This window comes from Danio rerio, chromosome 8 (assembly GCF_049306965.1).
Source record: "Danio rerio strain Tuebingen ecotype United States chromosome 8, GRCz12tu, whole genome shotgun sequence".
NCBI lineage: Eukaryota > Metazoa > Chordata > Actinopteri > Cypriniformes > Danionidae > Danio > Danio rerio.
This window is the reverse complement of record NC_133183.1, coordinates 2941080-2967500: the sequence shown is the minus strand read 5'-3', so window position 1 is coordinate 2967500 and position 26421 is coordinate 2941080. Positions and strand designations below refer to the sequence as shown.

The following is a 26421-nucleotide window of genomic DNA, read 5'->3' as shown; positions in this document are numbered from 1 at the left end:
GTCAGAATTATAAGCCCCCCCTGAGTAATTAGACTGCTGGTTTATTTTTTACCCAATTTCTGTTTAAGGAAGGGCAGATTTCTTTAACACATTTCTAATCATAATAGTTTAAATAACTCATCTCTAATAACTGATTTATTTTCTCTTTGTCAGAATGACAGTAAATAATATTTGACTAGATCTTTTTCAAGACACTTCTATACAGCTTAAAGTGACATTTAAAGGGTTAACTGGGTTAATTAGGTTAACTAGGCAGGTTAGGGTAATTAGGCAAGTTATTGTATAATGATGGTTTTTCTATAGACAATTGAAAAAATATATAGCTTAAAGTGGCTAATAATATTGTCCTTAAAATGGTGTTTTAAAAATTAAAAACTGCTTTTATTCTAGCCGAAATAAAACAAATAAGACTTTCTCTAGAAGAAAAAATATTATCAGACATACTGTGAAAATTTCCTTGCTCTGTTAAACATCATTTGGGAAATATTTAAAAAAGAAGAAAAAAATTCAAGGGGGCTAATAATTCTGACTTTAACTGTTTCTGTTGTTCTATCGTTCTGTCGTTCTCCATTTTGTTTTATCATTCTGTTTTTATACCTATTATTCAATCATTCTATTGATCGTTGTATCTCTCTGTTGTTCTATCATTCCAGTTTAGCTCCCACAAGATACTGCTTTTATAGGGATTTTATTGATAGTTTGAAATAAATTTTCATGTTTTTTTTTGTCGTTTTTTTTCTTTTTGGTCTATTTGTTTTTGTGTATCAGCTTAAACTCAATAAAATGACGAATATTGTCTCGGCAGCTACTTAATAGCAATAGTAAATTTAACAATTGTATTTATATATTAGCTTGTATTTATATATTAGCAGCAGAAATGTAGACTCATCAGACTATTGTCCAGTTTTGGTGAGTCTGTGTGAATTGTAGCCTCAGTTTCCTGTTCTTAGCTGACAGGAGTGGCACCCGGTGTGCTCTTCTGCTGCTGTTGCCCATCTGCCTCATGGTTGGACGTGTTGTGTGTTCAGAGATGCTCTTCTGCAGAGCTCGGTTGTAACGAGTGCTTATTTGAGTTACTGTTGCCTTTCTATCAGCTGGAACCAGTCTGGCCATTCTCCTCTGACCTCTGGCATCAACAAGGCATTTGCTCCCACAGAACTGCCGCTCACTGGATATTTCCTCTGTTTCAGACCATTCTCTGTAAACCCTAGAGATGGTTGTGCATTAAAATCCCAGCAGATCAGCAGTTTCTGAAATACTCAGAGCAGCCCGTCTGGCACCAACAACCATGCCACGTTCAAAGTCTCTTAAATCCCCTTCTTCTCCATTCTGATGCTCGCTTTGAACTGCAGCAGATCGTCTTGACCATGTCTACATGCCTAAATGCAGTGAGTTGCTGCCATGTGATTGGCTGATTAGAAATTTGTGTTAACGAGCAGTTGGACAGGTGTACCTAATAAAGTGGCCAGTGAGTGTATCTTTTAAATAAACTGTATTAATATACAGTATACTTTACTTTAACCCCAATTTTTTATGTTTTTTTAAGCAATGAGCACACTATATTAGTTACTGTATCCCACAATGCACTGCATTTTTCAAAATTGCTTTGAACCTGCTTTTTCATTCATTCCTTACTTTTCTTTTTTCGGCTTAGTCCCTTTATTAATCCGGGGTCGCCACAGCGGAATAAACCGCCAACTTATCCGGCATGTTTTTACGCAGCGGATGCCCTTCCAGCTGCAACCCATCTCTGGAAAACATCCACACACACTCATTCGCACTCATATGCTACGGACAATTTAGCCTACCCAATTCACCTGTAGCGCATGTCTTTAGACTGTGGGGGAAACCGGAGCACCCGGAGGAAACCCACACGAACGCAGGGAGAACATGCAAACTCCACACAGAAACGCCAACTGAACCAGCCGAGGGTCAAACCAGGGACCTTCTTGCTGTAAGGCGACAGCACTACCTACTGCGCCACTGCGAACTTGCTTTTTATTACAAAAAAAACATGCTTTTTATAATACACAGCCGACAACTTCCCAAATCCTTCTCACTTGATCTCAATCAAACTGATATTCTCACACTAACTGTGTAATACAATCACTGTTGTGACTAATTTGGTTCTTGTTCTTATGTTTTGTTTATTTCACACCTGTATTTGTAGCGTGGTGTGTGCTCTGGTGTTATTTGTTCAGCATGTTATCATGTGTGTGTGTGTGGTGGGCATTTGTGTGTTGTTGTTTATTTTCTTCATGCCGTTTCATCACTGCACCTCTGTTAACGCACTGGCTGCTAACTCATCTGTTTGTGCTGTGATTGGCTGGTCGTGGGTTTGGTGGGTTGTGTCACCCCAGGCAGCTTTTCCTCAGGTTGGTTCTGTGCTCTCATTTGCTTTCTGTAATTAGTTTGTCATTTATAAAGCAGCATGTCATCATAATAGTGTAGTGTACAGTACACAGCGGTCGTCCTGACACGCATGTCTTTATAGATAGATTGATATTTGACTTGTGGTACTAGTTTGAAGATGTGCATTTATAGTTATTGCAGGATGTTTGTACACTGAAGAAAGTCATTGAATTGTGTTCATCAGGTCACCCAGCTGACGGAGCGGCCCACGTGTGTGAAGAAGGATTACTCCAACTTCATGGCATCGCTCAACTTGCGGAACCGCTACACTGGAGAGGTGAACAATCACACATTACTGCCTCACACTTCACCAGGAACCATTTTAACAATATATAAATCTGATCATTTTTCAGGTTTGTTTGTGTATTTGCTTATGCTTTTATGCTGTTATGCATTTTTATTCATGTAATATTGCACCTTTTTAAAATGCATTCTAATGAGCAATTATTAGTGCACATTTATGCATTTTAATTCTTTTATTTATGCACTTATTCATGAGTTTATTTGTGCTCTCACTTGCAAACATTTTAGACATTTTTACACATTTGTAAACTTATTCCTGCATTTAATTGAATGCTTATTTATGCACCTATTTATGCTCAGTTATGCTTTATTTATTCTCTCAGTTGTGCATTTGTCTATTTACTTATTTGTACATTCACAGTTGAAGTCAGAATTTTTATTTATTTATTTATTTATTTATTTATTTATTTATTTATTTCCCAAATGATGTTTAACAGAGCAAGAAAATTTTCGCAGTATGTCTGATAATATTTTTTCTTCTGAAGAAAGTCTTATTTGTTTTATTTCGGCTAGAATAAAAGCAGTTTTTAATTTTTTTATATCCATTTTAAAGTCAATATTATTAGCCCCTTTAAGCTATATATTTTTTCGATAATCTACAGAACAAACCATCATTATACAATAACTTGCCTACTTACCCTAACCTGCCTAGTTAACCTAATTAACCTAGTTAAGCCTTTGAATGTCGCTTTAAGCTGTATAGAAGTGTCTTTTTTTTTTTGTACTTTATTTTTATTTCTTTTAAGGAGAGAAGAAAAGAATAATAATAAAAAATAAATAAATAAATAAAAATAAAACAAGGCGGGGAAAAAAATACAAAAACTAGGTTAAAAAAATAAATAAAATTAAGCAAATAATACAATAAAACACCAGAACTTAAATGAACGGTTGACAGGTCACATATTTCCTTACAGGTCACATGAATAAATACATATATAAATCAGATTACACTCTGTAAAGGCATAAGTACAATCCATTTCTCCCAATATTGCAGGTATTTGTCCACTTGTAGTTTTAAAGAAAAAGTCATCCTCTCCATATTTTGAACATTAGATATGATATCCAACCATTCAGATTTTGTAGGGGGTTCCAATTGTAGCCACTTTCGAGTCACAGTTTTCTTACTGGTTGCTAGGAGTATTTTTAATAAGTACTTGTCTTTTACCGTTAGGTTAGCTGCAATTTTTTGTAAATTGATAAATTGTTGTAAAAGAAACATCCACATCATCACCAAAAATATTACGTATTACTTGCTTTACGTCCTTTCAATATGACTGGATGGCTGGGCAACTCCAAAATATGTAAAAGTGGTTTGCCAAGTTTTCTCCACATTTCCTCCAGCACTGCCCCCTGTCCTTCTCCTGTGTTTGCATATATGTTAATTTGGGGGTTATAAAGTATCTGGTAAGATTCTTCCAGCAACAATTTCTCCACATACTAGAATTGGAAGAGGTGGCCTGTACTGAGCAGATATTCAATTAATCTTCCTCTGAGATAATTAGGTTGGATTCTCTCTCCCATTTTAGTCTGATGTAATTTGTTGATTCTTCCTTGGTCGATCGGATGGCAGAATACAATTTCGAAACAAGTCTTCTATTGTCTTTGTTCTTGTAGATGTCAATAACTAAGTCAATTAAATTGGGGGGATGGTTCTCTGAGCATCTAATCTAGCTATTAAATAGGTCCTGGTTTGCAAGTACCTAAAGAAATCACATTTGTCCAGACCATACATATCTGAGATTTTCTGGAAGCTATCTAATTCCCCATTTGAGGAAATTAAGCTAAATGTAGTGATGCCGAGCCTATACCAAGCTTGAAACCTCCCATCGATTTGAGCTGGTTTAAAGTCAGGGTTAAATGCTACCCATTTAATCAGTCTAGACTGTTTTACAAGTAGAGGAGAATTACATTCTTTAAACCAGATTCTAAGGGGAACTTTGGACCACTGATTTAAGCTATTTAAATAGTGTTTATGTAAAATCTTGCTACCCAATAATGATTGTATTGGGATATCAATTTTTGAAGTTTGTATAGAAGTGTCTTGAAGAATATCTAGTCAAATATTATTTACTGTCATCATGACAAAGAAAAATAAATCAGTTATTAGAAATGAGTTATTAAAACTATTATGATTAGAAATGTGTTGAAAAAATCTGCCCTTCCTTAAACAGAAATTGGGGAAAGAAATAAAATAGGCAACTAATAATTAAGGGGGGCTAATAATTCTGACTTCAATTGTATATATGGACGTATACTGTATGTTTTTGCATTGAAAACTTATGCATTTAGACATTCGTGCCCTTTTTATGCACTAATGAGCTTACGTGCTTTAATGACATTTCTGCAGGTATGCATTTTTATTTATCTACTAATGCACTTTTAGACGTGTGTGTTTATGCCTTTAATGCATAAATTGTCTTATTTATGCACTTATTTATCAGCTATTTGTGCTCTTATTTGCAAAAATTGTTAAAATTTTTACCCATTTGTGAACTTATTTGAGCACTTACTCCTGCATTTAATTAAATGCTTATTTATGCATTTATTTATGCTCAGTTATACATTATATATTCATTTCTCTTGTTTTTTGTGCATTTGTTTTTGCACTTGTACTGTATGTTTATGTATTGCATACTTATGCATTTTTGACATTCATGCACGTTTTATGCATTAATTCTATTTTTATACACTTATTTATCAGCTTATTTGTGATCTTATTTGCAAACATTTTAGACATTTTGACACATTTTTGCATTTATTCCTGCATTTGATGAAATGTTTATTTGTGCACTTATTTATTCTTATAGTTATGCATTGCTGCATTATTCATTCACTCAATGGTGCATTTGTTTATCCATTAATTTGTGCATTTATTTTATGCACTGCATACTTAGTTCTGCATTTTAGACATCCATGCGCTTATTTATGCTCATAGTTCTGCACTCATGGATTATTTATTTACTCAATGCATTAGTTTATCTTTTTTTTGTGCATTTATTTATGCACGTAGGCTGTATATTTACGTATTGTGTGCTTATTTAGACATTTATGCGATTTTTATGCACTAATGAGCTTACATGCTCTGTTGACATTTAGGCTGTTGTGCATTTTTATTTATCTACTAATTCACTTAAGCATTTTAGACGTGTATGCTATTCCTTTTATGCACTAATTTTATTAGTTATGCACTAATTTATGAGCTTATTTAAGCTCTTATTTGCAAACATTTTGCACATTTTTACACATTTGCAAACTTATTTATGCACTTAATTAAATGCTTATTTATGCACTTATTTATGCTCCGTTATGCGTTATTTAATCTCTCAGTAGTGCATCTGTTTATCTAATTATTTGTGAATTTATATATGGATGTATACTGTATATTTTTGCATTGCATACTTATGCATTTTAGACATTCGTGCCCTTTCTATGCACTAATGAGCTTACGTGCTTTAATGTTGAGATTTCATGCTGTTTATGCATTTTTATTTATCTACTAATGCACTTAAGCATTTTAGACATGTGTGTTTATGCCTTTTATGCACTAATTTTCTTATTTGTGCACTTATTCATGAGCTTATTTGTGCTCTTATTTGCAAATATTTTAGACGTTTTTACGCAGTTGTGAACTTATTTGTGCACTTATATATATATATATATATATATATATATATAATTATCTACTTATTTGTGAATTTATATATGGGCAAATACTATATATTTTTGCATCGCATACTTATTTTTGCTGTTATGCATGTTTATTTATCTATTAATGCACTGAAGCTTTTTATGTACTAATTTTCTTATATGTGCACTTGTTTATGAGTTTATTTGTGCTCTTTTTTGCAAACATTTTAGACGTATTTACACATTTGTTAACTTATTTATTAATTTACTCCTGCTTTTAATTAAATGCTTATTTGTCTACTTATTTAAGCTCAGTTATTATTATTCATTCACTCAGTAGTGCATTTGTTTATCCACTTATTTGTGCATTTATTTATGCATCCAATGTATATTTATGCTCTGCATACTTAGTTATGCATTTTAGAGATTTATACACTTTTTATGCATTAATTCTATTTTATGCACTTATTTATGAGCTTATTTGTGCTCTTATTTGCAAACATTTTAGAAGTTTTTACACTTTTGTGCTTTTATTTATTCCTGCATTTAATTAAATGCTTATGTGTGCACTTATTTATGCTCAGTTATGCATTATTTGTTCACTCACTAGTGCATTTGTTTATCCATTAATTTGTGCATTTATTTTATGCACCGCATACTTAGTTCTGCATTTTAGACATCCATGCACTTATTTATGCTCATAGTTCTGCACTTATGGATTATTTATTTACTCAATGCATTAGTTTATCTTTTTTTGTGCATTTATTTATGCACGTAGGCTGTATATTTACGTATTGCGTGCTTATTTAGACATTTAGACATGTGTGTTTATGCCTTTTATGCACTAATTTTCTTATTTGTGCACTTATTCATGAGCTTATTTGTGCTCTTATTTGCAAATATTTTAGACGTTTTTACGCAGTTGTGAACTTATTTGTGCACTTATATATATATATATATATATATATATATATAATTATCTACTTATTTGTGAATTTATATATGGGCAAATACTATATATTTTTGCATCGCATACTTATTTTTGCTGTTATGCATGTTTATTTATCTATTAATGCACTGAAGCTTTTTATGTACTAGTTTTCTTATACAGTATGTGCACTTGTTTATGAGTTTATTTGTGCTCTTATTTGCAATCATTTAGACGTATTTACACATTTGTTAACTTATTTATTAATTTACTCCTGCATTAAATTTAAAGCTTATTTGTCTACTTATTTAAGCTCAGTTATTATTATTCATTCACTCAGTAGTGCATTTGTTTATCCACTTATTTGTGCATTTATTTATGCATCTAATGTATATTTATGCTCTGCATACTTAGTTATGCATTTTAGAGTTTTATACACTTTTTATGCATTAATTCTATTTTATGCACTTATTTATGAGCTTATTTGTGCTCTTATTTGCAAACATTTTAGAAGTTTTTACACTTTTGTGCTCTTATTTATTCCTGCATTTAATTAAATGCTTATTTGTGCACTTATTTATGCTCAGTTATGCATTATTTATTCACTCACTAGTGCATTTGTTTATCCACTAATTTGTTGCACTGCATACTTAGTTCTGCATTTTTAGACATCCATGCACTTGTTTATGCTCATAGTTCTGCACTTGTGCATTATTTATTCACTCATTTGTTTGTCTTGTTATTTGTGCATTTATTCATGCACTTAAACTGTATATTTATCCATCGCATGCTTATTTTTGCATTGTAGACATTCATGCACATATTTGTGGACTTGAATATGCATACTAATGTGTACGTTTATTTTTTGCATGCATTCTTGCTATTATTTAGAGATTTGCATTTAATCAACAGTTAATAGACACTGTTATGGAAAGTGTGTGTGTGTGTGTGTTCAGGTTGCAGGGATGCTGCAGTTTGCTGAAGCGACACACAGCGAGTCAAACCTCAGCAAACTGATGGTTTCTCAGATGAGTGACGCTCTGGAGGCCAAAGACCCGGACGCTTTCACACAGAACATGTTCAAGATGACGGCGCTGCTCATCAGCACTAAAGGTACAGGATATACTGCATATGAGCACACAGAACATGACGATGAAACTACACAGAGAAAGAAATAACAGTGAAAGAGATGCAGTATGAACTGTGGCTCATTCGTGTTTCCAGATATTACCAGAAAAGCAGCAAACAGACAAAGACAAAAGCATTATATTGCATTATATTGCCGCTGTTTAATTTCTGTTTAATATAGGGGAAGATTTTTTCAGCACATTTCTAAGCATAATAGTTTTAAAAACTTATTTCTAATAACTGATTTATTTTATCTTTGTCATGATGACAGTAAATAATATTTTACTTGATATTTTTCAAGACATTTCTATACAGCTTAAAGTGACATTTAAAGGCTTAACTAGGTTAATTAGGTTAACTAGGCAGGTTAGGGTAATTAGTCAAGTTATTGTATAATGATGGTTTGTTCCATAGTTCTTTTGACTATCGAAAAAATAGTTAGCTTAAAGGGGCTAATAATTTTGTCCCAAAAATGGTGTTTAAAAAATTAATAACTACATTTATTCTAGCCAAAATAAAACAAATAAGACTTTCTCCAGAAGAAAAAATATTATCAGACATACTGTAAAAATGTCATTGCTCTGTTAAACATTATTCTGGAAATATTTAAAAAAGAAAATCAAAATCAAAAGGGGGCTAATAATTCTGACTTCAACTGTATATAAAGACTTTTTATAAGATTACCTCTAAACATTCGAGTGATAGATGAAATGATTGAGAGATTATTCTGAATGTAGGATTAGATAAATGTTATAATGGAACCCCTGAATGCATGGGTGGCCCCTGCCGGGCCCTTGAGTTTCTATGGTCTAGAACAGTCTCTGTGTGTGTGTCAGATTGGGATCTCCAGCTTCTCCATCACCTCTGCTGGTCTCCGCTGAAGATGTTCACTGAGCAGGGCATGGAGACGGCCATTGCCTGCTGGGAGTGGCTGCTGGCGGCCCGCAGTGGAGCTGAAGTCCAGGTGAACACTAGTGAAGTGAAGACACACTCAAGGCTCATTATGTTTGCGTGTGTGTGTGCACGCATGCGCTCCTGTGCATTGTTGTGTTTGTGTGCACGTTCATGTGTGCATGCTTATGTGTATGTGTGTGCCTGCATCTGTGTTTGTGTGTGTTCATGTGCATGTGTGTGTGCGTGCATGAGTGTGTGTACACTTTCATGTATATGTGTGTGCAGGTGTGTTTATGTGAATCTGTGTATGCATGCATGTGTGCAAGTATGTGCGTGTGTGCGTGCATGAGTGTATTTGTCTATGTGTACACACTCATGTGGATATGTGTGTGCACGTGTGTTCATTCATGTGCATGTGCTTGTGTGTTGCGTGCATGTGTGTTTGTGTGCATGTTCATGTGTGTGCATGCATTTGTGTGTGTGTGTGTGTGTGTGTGTGTGTGTGTGTGCACGCACACGCTCCTGTGCATTATTGTGTTTGTGTGCACGTTCATGTGTGCATGCTTATGTGTATGTGTGTGCCTGCATCTGTGTTTGTGTGTGTTCATGTGCATGTGTGTGTGCGTGCATGAGTGTGTGTACACTTTCATGTATATGTGTGTGCAGGTGTGTTTATGTGAATCTGTGTATGCATGCATGTGTGCAAGTATGTGCGTGTGTGCGTGCATGAGTGTATTTGTCTATGTGTACACACTCATGTGGATATGTGTGTGCACGTGTGTTCATTCATGTGCATGTGCTTGTGTGTTGCGTGCATGTGTGTTTGTGTGCATGTTCATGTGTGTGCATGCATTTGTGTGTGTGTGTGTGTGTGTGTGTGTGTGTGTGTGTGCACGCACACGCTCCTGTGCATTATTGTGTTTGTGTGCACGTTCATGTGTGCATGCTTATGTGTATGTGTGTGCCTGCATCTGTGTTTGTGTGTGTTCATGTGCATGTGTGTGTGCGTGCATGAGTGTGTGTACACTTTCATGTATATGTGTGTGCAGGTGTGTTTATGTGAATCTGTGAATGCATGCATGTGTGCAAGTATGTGCGTGTGTGCGTGCATGAGTGTATTTGTCTATGTGTACACACTCATGTGGATATGTGTGTGCACGTGTTTTCATGTGCATGTGCGTGTGTGTGAGTGTGTGTTGCGTGCATGTGTGTTGCGTGCATGTTCATGTGTGTGCATGCATTTGTGTGTGTGTGTGTGAGTATGTGTGTTGCGTGCATGTGTGTTTGTGTGCATGTTCATGTGTGTGCATGCATTTGTGTGTGTGTGTGTGTTCACGCATGCACTCCTGTGCATTATTGTGTTTTTGTGCACGTTCATGTGTGCATGCTTATGTGTATGTGTGTGCCTGCATCTGTGTTTGTGTGTGTTCGTGTGCATGTGTGTGTATACTTTCATGTGTATGTGTGTGCAGGTGTTTATGTGAATCTGTGTATGCATGCATGTGTGCTAGTATGTGCGTGTGTGCGTGCATGAGTGTATGTGTCTATGTGTACACACTCATGTGGACGTGTGTGCACGTGTGTTCATGTGCGTGTGTGTGAGTATCTGTTGCGTGCATGTGTGTTTGTGTATGTTCATGTGTGTGCATGCAGTTGTGTGTGTGTGTGTGTGCACATTCATGTGTGTATTTGTGGCCATTCGTGTTCATGTGTGCATGTTTGTGTGCACATTCATATGCATGTGAGTTTGTGTATGCATGTGTGTGTTTCTGACATACAGACACAAATTGTACAGATGTGTGTATGGCACAGGTATTCATGTAATGTGTATTTATATAGTGCATTTATCGTGTATGGCCATATACCCAGGGACATAAAAAATACAGTTTGCACAGAATTAAAAAAAATAGAAACCTATGTAATGTCCCCACAATTCACAAAAACAAACCTGTGTGTAGTTCATGCGTGAGATGGCGGGCTCCTGGCAGATGACCGTGGAGCTGAAGATGGGCTTGTTCTCAGAGACGGAGTCAGAAGCAGATCCTTTAGCTGCTTCAGAAGAGAGTCAGCCATTTCCTCGTCCACCCAACGTCACACCGCATTCACACTGGATTGAGGTCTGTATCAGCCACACACACACTACTCTTATTACTACTCTACTCTTATATTACTCAGCTATGTATTCAAAGAAACTCCCCAGAAGGCTAGAAATGCTATATCCAGTTGCTGGATATAGTGGTTGGGAAAGGAAGAAAGTAAAGCGGGCTACCGCTGGAGTCAGGGTAAAGGGAGGGTGTGGTGAGGACTCTGGAAGGATAGGGAGGTAAAAGGGGGCCTAGTCGGAGTTTGGGAGTTTGGAATGATCCGATTGGCTTACTAATGGTTTGGATGAGAGACCAGCCGCGATCAATCACATCATGTGCTCCTCTCGAAATTAGTTTGGGAAACTTCACTTATACTTTTACATTCATTCATCCCATATTAATCATTTCTACATTCATACATTTATTTAGGCTTTTATTCATTTATACATGCAACTGATGTAGCCAATCTGAGAAGGTGCTCGCTGCAGAGCCACTTGGGGGGAGCTCACCTCCAATGCTGGAGCCTAGCTCTGCCTATGGGGCTCTGCAGTGGGTACCACTTGAATCATCCATGAATGCATTTGATTAGTGTAGGGTCCAGCCAGTTGTTCCAATGACGGTGTCCACTGGTGGATGAAGGTTCACTGCATGTTCGGTCTTTCCAGTGCACAATGTTGATCTATATTAAACTTAACTCATATCTGACTCCAATTTCAGTATGAGGTGGTTTAGAATATTAATGTATTTATCCTCGTTTTATCTGACTCCAATTATAAAACATTGATAAGATTATTTTGTTTCCTTTCACATTATTTTAGATTATGATTGAATATTCTCTTCGGTTCATCATTTTATGTTATTCTCGTTCATTGGGATCTCTATAACATCCTGAATCTTGTACCGGCCGAGTATACAATATCTTAAGCACAAGCGTGTCAGTCTTGGTCATTAAACAGTGGTGATTGACCGCTATCCTAAAAGGCAGAACCCTACTTGCTCAGATTAGGATATTTTTTATGCGGTCCCCATAGGTCTGCTACCTCCTAAATCAAACAGAGCTATTTAGTCATATAATGATCATTACTATAGAATTAAGCAGACCAGTCGTACTTAAACTGTTAGTAACTTTGAATAATCACTTTACTATCTAAATAGTGTTATAAGTTTAACAGGTGAAGGACTATCCCCTTAGATATCCTTTTACAGTCTAAGTATACATGAATTAATGCCAATGTGTTAGTCAGATCTCTAAAGACATCGTATAACGTGCCGCAATGCTCCGTCTACCGTGTTTTAGTCCATTACTAACCTGTACAGGGGCTTGTGGTGTTATGAAATTACCACAATCTACTAGAGATAATAACACAAACTCTGTTTGAATAATTCAAAACATAACAATTTATTAGTCAGGTAAATGTGTATTACGCCAAATTCATTCAGTCAATTCATAAACGATCAATACAAGACATCAAATTATCAAAGATATATCCAAGATCAAAAGATGCATTCCTGACTTCAAATTATACATAACGTGGAGCGTAAGCTCCATGTTACGGGCTGATCTGGGTAAGGAGAATCGCCCTGAGCCTTTCTCAAACCTTACCTGACATTTGCGAGCAGCCGAAAACACACACTGCGTGTAATGAAAGACAATGACAATGAGCCTTAAAGGGCCATGAAACCCCCTCGTTTCAGCAGGGTGTTTTCACACCTCTACTTTGGAAAAAGTCAGAAAAGTGGGCGTGTCCAGCTCTGTTCAGGGTGGAGTGTCGGAGGAAGAAAAGTGGGATGGTGTGGGAGTGTCTATTTGGGCACGCACGAGTTTCAGAGTCAAAACACACACACACACACACAGGAGAAAGTGATGGTGTTTAACCTACATGGACATCTGTAGTCGAATTATTTGCCAAATTATTAAATGTTGGACTTTAACTGCAGTTTGGCTCTTTCATTCAGGGATTTCATTCATGTCCCTCACGAAAAACGAGATATTTGATTCGAGGAGCTGCTCTAAGCGTGTATTTTTCATGCAATGTTTGTTACCGCACGGCGAATGAGAGAAAAAAAAAACTCTGCATTTCCCGGAAACTTAGATGCACACGACAGGTAGTGTCAGAAAGCCGCATGTGTCATTCCTGTCACTAAATGCGGTGAAAATCCTACACAAGGTTAAAGTTTGGTTGTGGTGCTAACATGTTTACACTCAGTGCAATAGTTTGTTCGATACAAACAAACTGAATAAACAAAGAGCACTGGTCGCTCACTTACCAAATCTGTAGAGACAGGACAATCACCAGCAACTAGAGCCGCGTCTTTATTAAGAGGAGACTACAAGCAAATCCGGATCTCAGCGTTTGCAGATGAGAACAGCTCTCAGGTAAACAATAATCTTAGACACGTAAGTTATTGTTGTCGAGCGTCGCGTACACTGTTAATCCACACGTGACTCCAGCTGAGCTCTCACAGAGAGAAAATGAAAACAAAACTTCACTGCAGCAAACAATAAAAGCAACACTTCACGCTTGTTTTGCCAACACAACGTGGCGTCTCTGTCGACTAAACACTGTGACAGTAATGAATATTAATGAAGTTGCACAATAGAGCGCGCTGATTGGTTTGAACCAAGCCTTACTCATGCATTAATGCATCACACTGTAAGACGTAATAAGACACACTCTGGCACAGGCGTCCAGTCTGCACGCTGGAATACACGCTATTATGTCATGACCGTGACGCAGCTTCAAAAATTCGTTTCAAACAGGAAGTACGAATTTGCTTGAAATAACGCAAAAACAACCAATTTACACTTTTTAGTGAAATATAGGTGTCCTAGTAGTGTTTTTAGCTGTGTGGGACACATATACCACTGTCAACAGCTCAAAACATGTGTTTTGGTGTTTCGTGACCCTTTAAGTAATCTAAGAATTCCATCAAGGAAAGGGGTGTGTGCATAACAAAAGGCATTTGCATTTAGGTCTGCCTGTGGAAAAGTCACACCCTTCACAGTGGTTCAAAAGATGCCTATAAGTTATATATTTATTGTTTTGATTATGTCTATTTCTGAGAGAATGAGACCATTGTACCAGTCGCACTGAGACATTTTAAATGATATCAAACATGATAGATAAAGTCACTTTGGTTAATCTAGAACAATCAAACATTGAAATGACCATATGTGTGAGTTGGGGTGATTGAAGCTGAGTTTCAGCAGACTCAGATGCAAATGCAGCAGGAGCTGGTTTTTCCCGCATTACCACCTGCTGGGTTGTGGAGTCAACCGTCTCCGCTTTCAGCCCATGCCTGAATTGTCAAAGACATCAAAATATTTGCAATATCTCAACTCTCACAATTAGCATCCAAACAGTTTCAATTTATTTAATTATTAGATATTTTAAACCTTTTTTTTTAATGATGCACAATAGTGGAGCGATTCATTAACAAATGCACACAGTTGGTGCATTTATCATTTATTTATTCATTTTCAGTAGGCTTGTATTTTTGTCTCATGCATTCGATGGGGCAATTCATTTGCAAAAACCCTCAATTTTTATTTTTAATAATGCATTTATTTATATTTTTGCCTTTTTCAACATGTATGTATTTAAATGCAGTGCACTGTTTGCTTCATTAATTCATTTATTCAGTTATTAATTTTTTTGCATTTGCTTTTGCACAAGTTTTGTCAAGCTAGAGTCTAACAAAAGTCTAACAATGTTGGCATCATTGCATTCCTCAGAGCAGTAGTGATGTTTGCAGTGTTTTGTGTTTAGTTTCTCATTCAGAGGTTTGAAATCGCCAAGTACAGCAGTGCGGATCAGGTGGAGATCTTCACGGGTCTCCTGCAGAGGGCGCTCTCTCTCAGTGTTGGAGGACGCCAGAGCAGTCTGAACCGACACGTCGCCGCCATCGGCCCACGATTCAGGTCATTCTTTAAGCACACTCAGCCCCCCGAGAGTCAACTCAATAGAATATTCTAAAATATTAAAATATTTAGATTTAATAAAATAAAAAGATTTTGTTTTAACATAAAACAGGTTAAGCATGAAGTCTTCCAGTATTCCAGTATACAATAATAATAAATATTATTTCTATTTGCATTTTCATTATTCATTCATTCATTTTCTTTGTGGCTTAGTCCCTTTATTAATGTGGGGTCATCACAGCGGAATGAACCGCCAACTTATCCAGCATATGTTTTAAGCAGTTGTTGAGGTGTATATAATCCACTGTTGCTGTAATGGTGCATTATGTGTGTGTCTTCAGGCTTCTGACTCTGGGTCTGACTCTTCTTCATGCTGATGTTGTGACTAACGCCACCATCCGTAACGTCCTGAGAGAGAAGATCTACTCCACTGCCTTCGACTACTTCAGGTAGGACTCTGGGAATTTTAAAGGGCAAAATCTGTCCAAAATTAAATAAAATAGTGTTTTTTTTTGTATTGAAATGCATTTGTTAAAAATCATTTAGTTTTTCTCCACTGATTTGTGCATCTTCAGCTTGAATCAAGAGTGCAGATTCGCTCTTGACATTGATGGGGGCATACATCTCTAGAGCGCATGCGTTGAACATCACAAATTCTGTTTCACGCTTTTGAAAACATGATTAAAGTACTTAAATAATATTAAAGAAACACTTAATAATATAAATGGCAAGCCCATCTCATGTTGCAAAAGTCAATTTACATGATTTTACTGCAGTCAGGCTTTGAGGAGGTATAAATGTAGAGAACTTTAGAGAGGTGTATATGAAAACACACATTGAGTGGGTTTGTCCTCGTTTACATTAGAGATTACATTTTTTATGGAGGTTGCGTCTTTTTGGAGTTAACAAGAAGCTCATGAGGTTGTTTTTATAAAGCAGTTCTGGAAAGCATTGGCATCACAGTGTGATTTGGCAACCTATCTGTTCAGTGTAAATCTAAACTGATGCATCTCTTAAAGGGTCACGAAACACCAAAACACATGTGTTGAGCTGTTGACAGTCGTATATGTGTCCCACACTGCTAAAAACACTATTAGGACATCTATATTTCACTAAAAAGTGTAAATTGGTTGTTTTTGCGTTATTTCAAGCAAATTTGTACTTCCTGTTTGAAACGAATTTTTGAAGCTGCGTCACGGTCATGAGATAATAGCCTGTATTCCAGCGTGCAGACTGGACGTCTGTGCCAGAGTGTGTCTTATTACGTCTTACAGTGTGTTGCATTAATGCATGAGTAAGGCTTGGTTCAAACCAATCAGCGCGCTCTATTGTGCAACTTCATTAATATTCATTACTGTCACCGTGTTTTCAGGACAGAGACGCCACGTTGTGTTGGCAAAACAAGCGTGAAGTGTTGCTTTTATAGTTTGCTGCAGTGAAGTTTTGTTTTCATTTTCTCTCTGTGAGAGCTCATACTCACGTGTGGATTAACAGTGTACGCGACGCTCGACAACAATAACTTACGTGTCTAAGAAGGATTATTGTTTACCTGAGAGCTGTTCTCATCTGCAAACGCTGAGATCCGGATTTGCTGCTCGTCTCCTCTTCATAAAGACGCGGCTCTAGTTGCTGGTGATTGTCCTGTCTCTACAGATTTGGTAAGTGAGCGACCAGTGCTCTTTGTTTATTCAGTTTGTTCGTATCAAACAAACTATTGCACTGAGTGTAAACACGTTAGCACCACAACCAGCTTTAACCTCGTGTAGGATTTTTACCGCATTTAGTGACCGGAATAACACACGCGGCTTTCTGACGCTACCTGCCATGTGCATCTAAGTTTCTGGGAAATCCGGAGGGTTTTTTTCTCTCATTCGCCGTGCGGTATAAAACATTGCATGAAAAATACACGCTTAGAGCAGCTCCTCGAATCAAATATCTCGTTTGTCATGAGGGACATGACTGAATTCCCTGAATGAAAGAGCCAAACTGCAGTTAAAGTCCAACATTTAATAATTTGGCAAATAATTCGACTACAGATGTCCATGTAGGTTAAACACCATCACTTTCTCCTGTATGTGTGTGTGTGTGTGTGTGTGTGTGTGTGTGTGTGTGTGTGTGTGTGTGTGTGTGTGTGTGTGTGTGTGTGTGTGTGTATTTTGACTCTGAAACTCGCGCGTGCCCAAATAGACACTCCCACACCATCCCACTGTTCTTCCTCTGACACTCCCCCCTAAACAGAGCTGGACACGCCCACTTTTCTGACTTTTTCCAAAGTAGAGGTGTGAAAACACCCTGCTGAAACGAGGGGGTTTCATGGCCCTTTAAAGACAGCATGGAAAATTGTCGGGCACGATGAATATTTTAATCCTCAAGTTTTATATGAGAACTGTGTCCTCAATCAGGTGGAAAGGATTGTAAAAGATCCAACTCATTTTTTGTTTCCACAGTATGAACTGCTTCCCTCTGGTAGAAGATATAGGGTGGTTTCACACCTACACTTTTGTTTGGGAACGTATCTCGTTTGCCCAGTTAGCACGGTTCGTTTGGCATATGTGAACAGGGCAATCGCGCTCTGTTCCGCGCCAAAGTAATCGCTCCGAGATCGCTTGAATGAGGTGGTCTCGGCTCGCTTTAAACGAACCCTGGAGCGGTTCGATTGCAGTGAGAAAGTGATCCGATCCGAGCGCGGTTATATCACAGTGTTTTATGGATATGTAATAGGCTTACGGCGACATGAAGAGAGAATTATGAGTAGGGCGGGAAGTTTCGCGAGTCTCCGGATGCCCGCAAATGAGTGATGATCTCCCGGTAATCTTGCCTCTCCCTCCCTCAAATAGGCATCATCGCGCACCCTTCTCACCCCTCCCCACCGCATCTCTCCTCAGACACGTTGCGCACGCGCACCCTGTCAATCACCACCAAACCACCGCCTCTCCTGACAGCTGAGCGGGACTCTGCAAAATAAACCCTGAAACTCTGACCAATGTGAGGAGAGTTTACTCGCACGTGACTTGTTTTAGCTCTTTTGGTCCGATTAGAAACTTTGCAGTGTGAAAGTGAACCGCTCCAAGAGCAAAGAGCAACAATGTAATAATTGTAATCTCTGTTTCGGAACAACTGAATCCATTCACAGGTGTGAAAGCACCCATAGAGTCCCCAAGTGTAGGTTAAACCGCTATAAGAAATCCTTTGAACCTGTGTCAGTGGGTTTATTTAATAAGAGTATATCTTAATTATACTATAAATTTTGTAATTGTTGTACTTTCTATTGTTTTTTTTTTATTGCTTTAAGTTTGGGGGTGGAAGCATCATGGTTTGGGGCTGCTTTTCAGCAAGGGGTACTGGCAGACTTCATATTATTGAAGGTAGGATGAATGGAGAAATGTACCGGGACATTCTGGATAAAAATCTGCTGCCATCTACCAGAAAGCTGAAAATGAAAAGAGGGTGGACATTACAGCAAGACAATGATCCCAAACACAAGGCCAAGGAAACAATGAAGTGGTTTCAAAGAAAGAAAATCAAGTTGCTTGAATGGCCCAGTCAATCACCTGACCTAAATCCCATAGAAAATCTATGGAGAGAACTGAAGATCAAAGTTCATAAAAGAGGCCCAAGGAACCTTCAAGATTTAAAGACCGTTTGTGTGGAAGAATGGGCCAGAATCACTCCTGAGCAATGCAGACGACTGGTCTCTCCATACAAGAGGCGTCTAGAAGCTGTGATCACCAACAAAGGCTTTTCTACAAAGTATTAAGTAAAGTGTGTTCAATACTTATTCCCTGTGTCATTTCACTTTATTTATTATGACTCAACTTGTATACTTAAATGTTCTGATTTCTTTGTATGAATTCAATATTTGGCTTGATGGCTACATCTGGTAGGAATTTTGTGTCAGTAGCCCACTTAGAAATCTCCTTACTGATAAAAATGCTGATGTGTCAAATACTTATTTTCCCCGCTGTATACCTCTTATACAAAATCTTTAATAAAAAAATAAAAATAAAATAAAATAAAATTTTAATTAATTGCACTTCCTTGGTCAATAATATTACAGTGAACTAGTATCGAACTTGACTTGGTGCACGTATAGGTTAAGAGTTGACGGAACATTACTTTATTTTGAAGTCGATTAAAATATTGGTAGGGGCATTTCAGTAAGTGCACTGCAAAAAATGCTTTTCTTGTTTAGATTTTTTGTCTTGTTTCTAGTCTAAATATCTAAAATTTCTTATATCAAGAAGAATTTTCTTGACAAGCACAACATATTGTCTTGTTTTGAGAAATAATATGCCAATATTAAGTGAGTTTTTCCTTAAAACAAGCAAAATAATCTGCTAATGGGGTAAGCAAAATAATCTTGTTTTTTCTTTTGACGTAAGATTATTTTGCTTACCCCATTGGCAGATTATTTTGCTTGTTTTAAGGAAAAACTCACTTAATATTGGCATATTATTTCTCAAAACAAGACAATATGTTGTGCTTGTGTAGAAAATTCTTATTGATTTAGGAATTTTTAGATATTTGGACTAGAAACAAGACAAAAAATCTTAGTAAGAAAAGCATTTTTTGCAGTGTGGTGGATATGGGCGGGGACACATCCCCTCCATCCAAGCCAATTCTACACCCTAGACCTGAATATATGCATTTTACATGCAAGCTGAATGTGTGGTTTTTTGTGTGTGTTTCTCCAGTGTTGCTCCACGGTTTCCCACACAGCCAGAGAAGCGCCTACGAGAAGACATCAGCATCATGATCAAGTTTTACGCGTGTCTGCTGTCAGATAAGAAATACCTAACCGCCACACAGCTCGTTCCGCCAGGTAAACACACCTGATCTTACCACTGAAAGCAAACATGAATTGGCATGTCATGTATTAACTACACATAGGTTGAATATAAATGCAGTATGTGTAGATAAACTGATTTGTCATACATCATCATTGTTATTCGTTATATTTTATTATTAATTTAGGATTATTAATTCATTATTTATTTATAAAATGATGAGTTAACGTGAGTTAATACCAAGTGTGCCATATGCCTAGTTTTGAGTGATGCTCCTGGCCGTTAGATCGCCCTCTGGGGGCAGGCTGCAGTACAAGTTAGAGATCTGCGCGGGACTACATTTTGAATCCCGTCCCGCCTGCTTCCGCCAGGTTTTAGCTTGAACTCGACCGCTCCCGCTTATATTCAGCATTTGTTGTCTTGCTGCCCGACCCGACCCGTTTACTACCTGCTGCACCTGGGGTTCGTTCTTCGTACGTGGATTACTCAGTTAGCTGGATTTGGATATTGACGATTTGACACGATCCAGGATCGTTTCGTTCTTCAAAGCTGATCCGAGGTTTGTTGTCATGGCAACAGATCTGCTAGGTCAAACCTGATCGGGAGCAGGTTCAATTCATATAAACAGGATTAGATCGGGTCAGTTCAAGCAAAGATAATACAGAAAGTATGTTCCCAATTCTGATATTTTCTTACAGTCGTAGTTATATACACTTGGGAAAATGGTACATATTTTTTAACTATATATATATATAAAGTTATAGTCATTAATAAAATAAATTAAGTTATACATATTAATAAAACGTATGCAATCTGCACTCTCGAAATGAAAGTACAAAGACTGCCACCTGGTGGTGCACTTATTGATATGAACTTTTTAGATCGCTTTAGTACAAATTTTGTATGATAGATATGCACAATATGTGACTTTTTTTTAAAGCAATAATACATTTATGCAGTCATAAACATGTTTTGACAGTTAATATGACGATGATTTGATGCTTCACAAAAGTTGCAGACGCCTTTACCAATATCAAAATGCTTTGGTAAACAACCAGTTATTCTTTACACTGATTAAAAAATGCCTACTAGGGATGTAACGGTATTGTAAATACTGTCATACCGCAATATTAATTTTTTTCGATATTACCGTAGTCGCATGACTCTGTAAAACTATAGGTCTTCTGAGAAAATTTGCTCAGGCGAATGAAGCGAACGGCCCATCAGCCCAGGCTTGGCCATAATCCCTTGCGGTCTGTTGTCGCTACAGATCCAGTAATGCGGAAATGGAGTGTGCTGCTAGAAGCGGGGATCAAAAAGAGCTGGAAAACCCTAAAGCGGGTGTTGTCGCCGCGCGCGTCCTGAATAGTGGTGTTGTCGCGCGAGTTCTTATCAGCTGTGTTGTCGCGCGAGTTCTTATCAGCTGTGTTGTCGCGCGCGTACTGAATAGCGGGGACGGAGGGTATGTCGCGTCGCGGGGGCACTTTTGATCATTTTGGAAGGGAACTTTCTATCCAAGACTAAAAAGGGCATGTGCACTGCACAGGTTGAGCACTGTGTGTGCACGTGCCTGCAAGTTGGGGAACACGACTAATAATCAGTCATGGGGACTGCAGAAACACAGCACACTGTTCAGATTGATGCAGACATGAGATCTCTATCTCACTCATGGTTTGTCCTCTCAAGTGGGGGAAAGACAATGCACAACGTTACTCACTGCTGTCAACCTGGGACAAGTCATATTTCTGTCCCAGAAACCTCAGTCCCAAATGAGAGGGTTTTTTTCTGTTGCAGGGGACATTGTAAATACCCAGAGATACCAGCTTTTACCAGATTATATTTATATGATAATTTTCCTTTAAACCCATCTCTATCTAAGTGAGTGAGTGATTAAATGTTGAATGTGATGAGTTTTCAACAATACTAAATTGAAACTTAATTTTTTTACATGGTTTAATATTTTTTTGTTATTAAAATTGAAGTTCCTGTTTCAAAGCTTACAGATAGATGGCTAATTTGTATGTCATTGACACTTTTGGCACTTTTTTGGAGTATTTTCATAAGTTTTGTTTTTTCCTGTAAATGATTCAATAAATACCGTACCGTGACATTCATACCGAGGTATTACCGTACCGTGAAATTCTGATACCGTTACATCCCTAATGCCTACTATAATAAAGAAAATCTTTTCTAAATGTGGAACTAAATACATTGATTTGCATTGAAATACATGATGAATACTCTTGACACATGAAAGTGTAAAGCCTGCAGCTCACAACAAATGTGAAGTTACTGCGTGTCATATTTAACGAACCGTTTGCTGCAAATTTTATGTAATTTTGCTCACATGGATAATTGAATATTAATCAGATGATGTCATTACGCTGCTGTGCCGTCAGCCAATCGTTGCATTGCTGATCATGATTTCGAGGATGGATAGATCTGTCCTTCACAACACACGCAGCGATCTCAGATCAGTTCATCCAGACATTCTAATCTGATTCACGAACTTGTTTGAAGAACCAAATTAGCGAGAGATCAGTTATCAAGATTAACAGATCCAGGATCTGCCAAATAATCTTAGATCATTTATGCGAGGTACGAAGAACGGACCCCTGTTCCCGCTAACGAGCGATATTTTGAAATGTAAACGGTTAAATTTAAGAATAGGCTTGGTGAAAGAGGACACAATATACAGTCTGTATGGTAGAAAGCCTATAAAACGTGTGTGCATGTGTGTGTCAGATCCTCAGGACGTGTCTGTGAACAGTCTGTCAGTGATGGCGGGGATGGACTCCAGGAGCAGTCTGGATGCGGCTGTAGGCTCCAGACAGCAGGTTACTCAGGGCTGGATCAACACATATCCACTGTCCAGCGGCGTCTCCACACTGTCCAAGAAATCAGGTGCACATATACACGTTCAAAGATTCCTACTCATCTATTACATTTTGCAGTGTTAACAAGAAGGTTTTCTAGTATACTACATGCTCATATCTCTACTGTAGGTCTGTCCAAGAAGACCAACAGAGGAACACAGCTGCATAAATACTTCATGAAGCGCAGAACACTGCTGCTGGCGCTGCTGGTGAGAATAAACACACATAAACATCACATTACTACACTTTCTACTACAGGCCTGCTGAATGTGGGATTTTGATTGAGTCCCAGCTGGGTCAGTTGGCATTTCTGAGTTTCCAAACACATGCGCTATAGGGGAAATGATGAACTAATTTGGCCGTAGTGTATGAGTGTGTGTGTGAATGAGTGTGTATAGAGTGGAGGAACTATGACGTCGATTTGTATGCAAAAACCCGGAAGCGAGTTAGCATTTTAGCACTTCCGGTTCCCTCGTCCCAAAGTCAATGGGTTTTTTGAATGGGGTTTCAGTAAAATTGCTTAAATAAGGTCCGTGGCGAACACCAACTCAAGATACTTTCACGTTTTGTTCTACGACATAAAACACATCAGTTACAGCACACTCTTCAACTTTTAAATCGATTATGCTTCTTTAAAAAGACGGTTGCTGTGAAGTTGCTAAATGGGACTACAGGCGGCGTCGGGAACATTATACGTCATCGAGCTGATCTGGGGCCTCATGTACGAAGACTTGCGTGGAAATCTTACTAAAACATTGCGTACGCACAAAGCTGTAAATGTGCGTACGCAGAAAAAAATTCAGATGTATGAAACACTGCGTACGCCGAATCTCACGCATATTCTTTTGTACATCCGAATGAACGTGAAACTGAGCGCAACATGCACGAGCGCAAAACCCCCACCTGCCTCCTCCCCCGTATGAATATGCTAATGACTATGCTAATGGAAAAACCCAACAAAAAAGCAACGGCAAAATCAAACAAAAAGAGAAACTTTGAACAGAATGTGAATTGGAGGTGCTGCTTTCGGAGGTAGACCGGAGAAAAGCGGTGTTATTTGCAAGTTTGTTCTCCGGAATTAACAACAAAAGAAAAAAATAGAGTGGGAGAGTTTAGCTGATACGGTTAACACAGTTGGATCTGAACATCGCACTGAGTGCATTTAAAAAAGAAATAGTGTGGTTTATATCTGTAAACTGTTGCAGTATCCTTAGCAGTCTCAGTGGCGCACCTCATAAGAGGCATGTGATCATGCACTGACACGTTCGAGCATAAACTCGGCTCGAATCCAGCGTCTGATGAACTCTTTCTTCTTTTTTTCCCGCTACATATCAGATTTTGCCCACTATTTATCACGAGAAAGACAAGTAGGAATCATCAATAAGTTTGTGCATCATATTTTATTTGCACATTTATTGAATGGAAATGTTTCTGATTCACGCATGCAAATTCATCTTCAGATAGTGTCTTTATAGCAATGTGCGTGCTGTAGATTGCTCAGATTACATTGGGAAAACAGGCGACCGCTGCAAATTGTGCTTTAATGTTTAGCTGGTCAACTGTATGATATGGAAATCTTACATACCTACTAGATGAACCCGTCTCATACAGCTGCCATTGCAAGGCTCAGACACTTTGTAGAGAAGAATTTAACACAACTGCCTCTAGGAGTCGCCAATGGAAATAAAACAGACACGCACAAAAAATGTGCGTACGCCTGCCAGAAAGCTGCCGTGAACCTGCGCACATTCCCACGTTCAGTTCATTGTTAGTAAATCCAAACGTGAGCGATTCTGAGCGTGAAACCTGGCGTACGCAAAGTTTTTGTGCGTACGCAGCGTTGATACATGAGGCCCCTGGTCTGGAGCGCAGCTCGCTTGTGTTGAGCATTTGGATTTTTTTGTTATTTAGCTATTTTCATGAATAGTATTTTATAGTTTGTTGTTTTATTCTAATTGAGAATTCAGATTGTGTGTAGATAATTCCTTCACTTGTAAAGACTGTCAGGACAGATTCATTTGTTGATCATTTATTTTAATTAAATGATATTATGAAGATACTGCTCACCAGTGCAGCCTGTCTCTCTCCTGCCCTCAGTAATGCAAACGTGCGAATAAATGTGTACAAATACAGACATATTAACTGTCATTTTAACGTGATCAAGTGATTTCTCGTCTTTTTTTCTTCATCTGAACACATTTAGCTGCAATATTTACACTCCTCCATAAAACGTTCAGCAGATGTGACTGTATGGGCTGCTTTTCGCTGTATTTCGTGACAAAAAAGGAATATTGAATGTTGTTCTGTGTCCATCATGATGGAACTTGCAGGCATTTGATAGACTTGTTCCTCCTCACGCCTCATTTCTGTCGTCTGTTAAGGTAAGCAGGCTGTGTGCACGCGAGCGATACACTTATTTAAATATGTCTCATAATAATACTATATAGGCACATTTATACACGCAGTTTTAAAACTTTTAGAACAACCGCAAAGCAAAACAGACGTATTTCCCACGCAAAAACGATCCAAAAGGCACAAAGGTCTATGTGTGTTTGCGTATTTATTAGTTTATAATATATAGCGTGGATTATAATATAATAAACAGAGAGATTAACTCTTTGTCATGGACAATATTTCTAAAAATAAGCTTGATAAGTTGTCTGTAGCAGGGTGGGGCTGACGTCACTGACGAGCGCCCCGAGGGCTCTGTAGTCCGTTTATAGCCTAATGTTAGCTTTTCAGTTCTTGCGTTTGAGTTTAAGATCAAAAAGTGCTCAAAGTTGTATTTTCGTGTGAGGATTATCCGGCTGAACAAAACGTGTGAGTGTAATGAACAGTGTTTGAACACAGATCTTCGAAAACCCTATGGGAAAATCCTATAGGGATTTTCACGAGGGAACCAGTTTTATGCTAGCAGCCGATTAGCCTACAAAGTGACGTCATAGTTCCTCCACTCTATTTCCAGTGATGGGTTGCAGCTGGAAGGGCATCCACTGTGTAAAACATGCTGGATAAGTTGGCAGTTAATTCCGCTGTGGTGGCCCCTGATAAATAAAGGGACTAAGCTGAAGGAAAATGAATGAATGAATACATTTGTAACCTGTAACAGCAGTGTCACCACCTCAGGTGTGCATTTTTTTTCTAATAACTTAACTACCCATCATCCGTTATTCCTTAACTATCTGTGTGTGTTCTTCCATCTGTGTGTGTTCTAATAGATTGTTTTCCTAATATATGTCTCAATATAGATATCAAGATGCAAGACAAGTAAAACAATTGTTTTATTTTCAGAAACAAGTCCAAATTGTTCCATTTTGTTCCTTAACACAAGCCAAAGTGATACAGTAGGTGAGAGTTCAATGTGACCATTACCGCCGGACGATCTGCCGCCGCCGCTTTAAAGGAAAAAGAACGTGTTTTTAGGTATGACCAGTGGCGCAAAAAGGGGGTATGCAGTATA

At 37.9% G+C, this 26421-nt stretch overlaps 1 protein-coding gene across 4 annotated transcripts in view; it reads left to right on the top strand.

Annotated features, from left to right (window-relative positions):
- The window catches only part of pi4kab (phosphatidylinositol 4-kinase, catalytic, alpha b), a 158510-nt gene that overhangs the window by 90799 nt on the left and 41290 nt on the right, over positions 1-26421 (top strand). For 2 of the 4 annotated variants that reach the window (XM_073909891.1, XM_073909890.1), the window contains 10 exons: positions 2361-2375; positions 2597-2689; positions 8227-8383; positions 9235-9362; positions 11251-11409; positions 15147-15298; positions 15640-15747; positions 19993-20120; positions 22831-22989; positions 23091-23170. In XM_073909891.1, coding sequence (XP_073765992.1) covers positions 2361-2375; positions 2597-2689; positions 8227-8383; positions 9235-9362; positions 11251-11409; positions 15147-15298; positions 15640-15747; positions 19993-20120; positions 22831-22989; positions 23091-23170 — 1179 coding nt within the window. 4 annotated transcript variants of the gene reach the window in all.